We start from the raw sequence: 3312 nt of genomic DNA on the forward strand, positions 1-3312 counted from the left end.
AAAGATTGTGTTACCCTTTCTTCTATCTCTTTCATGTTAGGAAGAAGAACTGTGAACGGCGACACCCTTTCTTCAGATAGAATGTAATGCATATTACACTATGCAGTATTCACTACCAACGGATCTCACAAAAATCTATCAAACACTCAAACCATTACAGCTTAGCACCCAAATGTAAAGCGCATAGTATATGATAGAAATTACGAAAAGTACAGTCCCTAAGGTGTACTCCATGTCTGGGCAAAAAAATGCACTCTTACTGGTCATGCAAACTTCTCTGCAAATGTTGCTACATATATTTATTTTACTTGAAATACACAATTTTGTTAGCTCTTGCAAAAACTTATTATTTCTCTTATGAAATGTTTATTATTCGTTGATGGACTTAAAGCTTATGCTATAGAACGTTTGGTTTTCTGCTACGTTTTGGATCCTGAACTTACAGTTACAAGTTTAAAAGTTAAGGACACTTGGTCCTAAACTTAGAGTTCCAAGTTCAAAAGTTAAGGACACTTGGTCCTGAACTTAGAGTTCCAAGTTCAAAAGTTAAGGACACTTGGTCCTGAACTTAGACTAACAAGCTCAAAAGTTAAGGACAATAAGTCCTGAACTTACAGTTACAAGTTCAAAAGTTAAGGACAATAGGTCCTGAAGTCCTGAACTTAGACTAACAAGCTCAAAAGTTAAGGACAATAGGTCCTGAACTTAGGCTAAGAAGCCCAAAAGTTAAGGATAATAAGTCCCGAACTTAGACTAACAAGCTCAAAAGTTAACGACAATAGGTCCTGAACTTAGACTAACAAGCTCAAAAGTTAAGGACACTTGGTCCTGAACTTACAGTTACAAGTTCAAAAGTTAAGGGTACTTGGTCCTGAACTTAGACTAACAAGCTCAAAAGTTAAGGACAATAGGTCCTGAACTTAGACTTACAAGTTCAAAAGTTAAGGACAAGTAGTCCTTAACATAGAGTTACAAGCACAGAACTTAAGGACAGGTGGTCCTGAGCTTCGAGTTCCAAGTTCAAAAGTTAAGGATATGTAGTCCCGAAGTCCTGAACTTCGAGTTGTAAGTTCAAAAGTTAAGGACATGTAGTCCTGAAGTCCTGAACTTAGAGTTGCAAGTTCAAAAGTTAAGGACATGTAGTCCTGAACTTAGAGTTGCAAGTTCAAAAGTTAAAGACACTTATTCCTGAACTTTTATGAGCAGAAGGGTGTTTTCGTTAGGGCAGGTAAAGTTTATTAAAGCAGTGGCTAAAGACTAAAGACATTCTAAACAGTGGCTTAAAAGTAAATACATATGTTATTAGTGGCTAACCGTGCACTTCCCCCTTCCTCAGTAGGACTGGCCCATAATATTTTGGCCCAAGTAACTGGACATGCCTGTTTGTATAATGTCAATATGTTTTGAATTTCTAACATCGAGCCCAAAAGAAATGCTTTGACCCACTACACCATAGGTGTTAAGTTCCAATATAATCTGTATGTCCCCGAAGCGTCGCAGCTTACTGCAAATTTTCCTTCCCAATTGCTAGTCCAACCTAGCCGCAATGAAGAAGAAGCAAAAATCCGCCGCCACCTCCGCCGCAGATACCACCACCACAACAACAACCACCACCGTAGTAGATTTGAAATCCCTAATCCACGACCACAGACTCTTCTTCGACAAGCTAATCGACCTAATTCCACCTAGATTCTACCTCCCTAAAGAAGACGCCCCCTGGTACGGAGGCCTCTCCAAAGCTGCCAAAGCCTCCGCAAAGCGAAAATCCAAAGAGAACCTCAAACTCGCTCGTCGCAACCGCCTTGACCCTGACAAAAAAGATCAAACCTCCACCCTCGGCCTCCTCGAACAATCCCTTCAGAAACAACAAATAACTGACGCCAAAGCAAATCCCGACGAAGATCATGCTAAATCTACGCCCATTAATTTGGAGGAAAACGATAATAACCCTAATAACGATAGCTCCTCCGTTACTTTCGAAGGGCTGAGACAAAAGCTACGCAGAAAGATCGAAATGCTCCGTGGTAACCGCGGTGATGGCGAGAGTTCGCACAATAACAGAGCTAATGATCGTAGGAGGAGTGAAAAGGAAGCATCTTTAGCGAAATCCGAGGGGAAGAAGAGAAAGAGAGGCGAAGAAGGAGGAGATGACGCTAAGGGAGAAGATAACAGTGTTAGTGAAGTGGAAAAGGGAATAGAGTTTGGGAAAGTCAAACTCGGAGACGACGATGACATGAAAAAGAAGAAGAAGAAAAAAGGATCCAAAGCTAAAGAATTGGAAAGGCTGAAGAGGCTGGAAGAGGTGAAGAAGGAGAATAGGACAGTGGCGGATAGGGAAGCATGGAAGGCAGCAGCAAATAGGGCAATGGGAGTGAAGGTGCATGATGACCCTTCAAAGTTGAAGGAGAGCATGAAAAGGGAGAAGAGGAAGAAAGAGAAGAGTTCGGAGAAGTGGAAGGAAAGAGTGCAGAGTCAGGAGAAGTTGAAAAACGAGCGACAGCAGAAGAGAAGGGATAACATTGCTGGTAAAGTTAAGGAGAAGAAGATGAGGAAGATTGCTAAAAGGGAGAAGAAACTCATGAGGCCTGGCTTTGAGGGCCGAAAGGAAGGCTACATTACTCAGGATAAGAGCTAAACTAAACTGGTCATGTGACTCTTTCTTATGTTTTCATATTTTTGAATTTAGCTGCTATTTCAATTGGAGAAAAAGTTGTGATTGTGTGCTGCTAGTCATTTGGTAGTAACATGTTGGTTCATTAGCCGATTCCAACTGGATTGGGATTGAGGCGTAGTTTTTATATTAACATGCTGGTTCATTTATTGTTTTCATGAAGTTAGCATGATAATATATGCTTGCCAACGAATATTATTAGTTTGAGTAGAACATATTTTCTGCATATATTTCTCAAACAGAGGGTGGAAATGGAACAAATACGAGATTCACCATGGATCTTCTTGCTCTGGAACATATTTACTTGGCAATGTCACTCTCTCTTTTTTATAAGTAAATGTCTTACAGGTAAAATGGCTACACATATTTCCCTATTATTTCAATAGTTAGTTACACCCTTGTGATATGGACCAACTTACTTTATTAAGAGTTCTTTAAAAAGCTAAGCTTGTTCTGATGGTAATATTCACTTAACTTTATACCTCAAGCGCTTGTGACTATCCAATCATAGTCACTTCGATACTGAAATATAATCTTTGCACTTGTAATTATAACTATAGTTTTTTCAGTTGTGGAATTATCTAATGATTGAGAATGTTCGGGAGATTTAGTTAAGCAAATAGGGATTTCACTGTGATGTT

The 3312-nt window shown here is 39.7% G+C and overlaps 1 protein-coding gene across 1 annotated transcript; it reads left to right on the forward strand.

Annotated features, from left to right (window-relative positions):
• The first annotated feature begins 1463 nt into the window (after nucleotides 1-1463).
• On the forward strand, nucleotides 1464-2950 carry LOC109239613 (ribosomal RNA-processing protein 14-C). Its single transcript, XM_019406198.1, has one exon. It carries the CDS (start codon nucleotides 1547-1549, stop codon nucleotides 2633-2635), a length of 1089 nt encoding a protein of 362 aa, XP_019261743.1. The 5' UTR covers nucleotides 1464-1546; the 3' UTR covers nucleotides 2636-2950.
• The last annotated feature ends 362 nt before the right edge of the window (nucleotides 2951-3312 follow it).

The sequence above is a fragment of the Nicotiana attenuata genome, unplaced genomic scaffold (genome assembly GCF_001879085.1).
Source record: "Nicotiana attenuata strain UT unplaced genomic scaffold, NIATTr2, whole genome shotgun sequence".
In the NCBI taxonomy this organism is placed as follows: Eukaryota; Viridiplantae; Streptophyta; class Magnoliopsida; order Solanales; family Solanaceae; genus Nicotiana; species Nicotiana attenuata.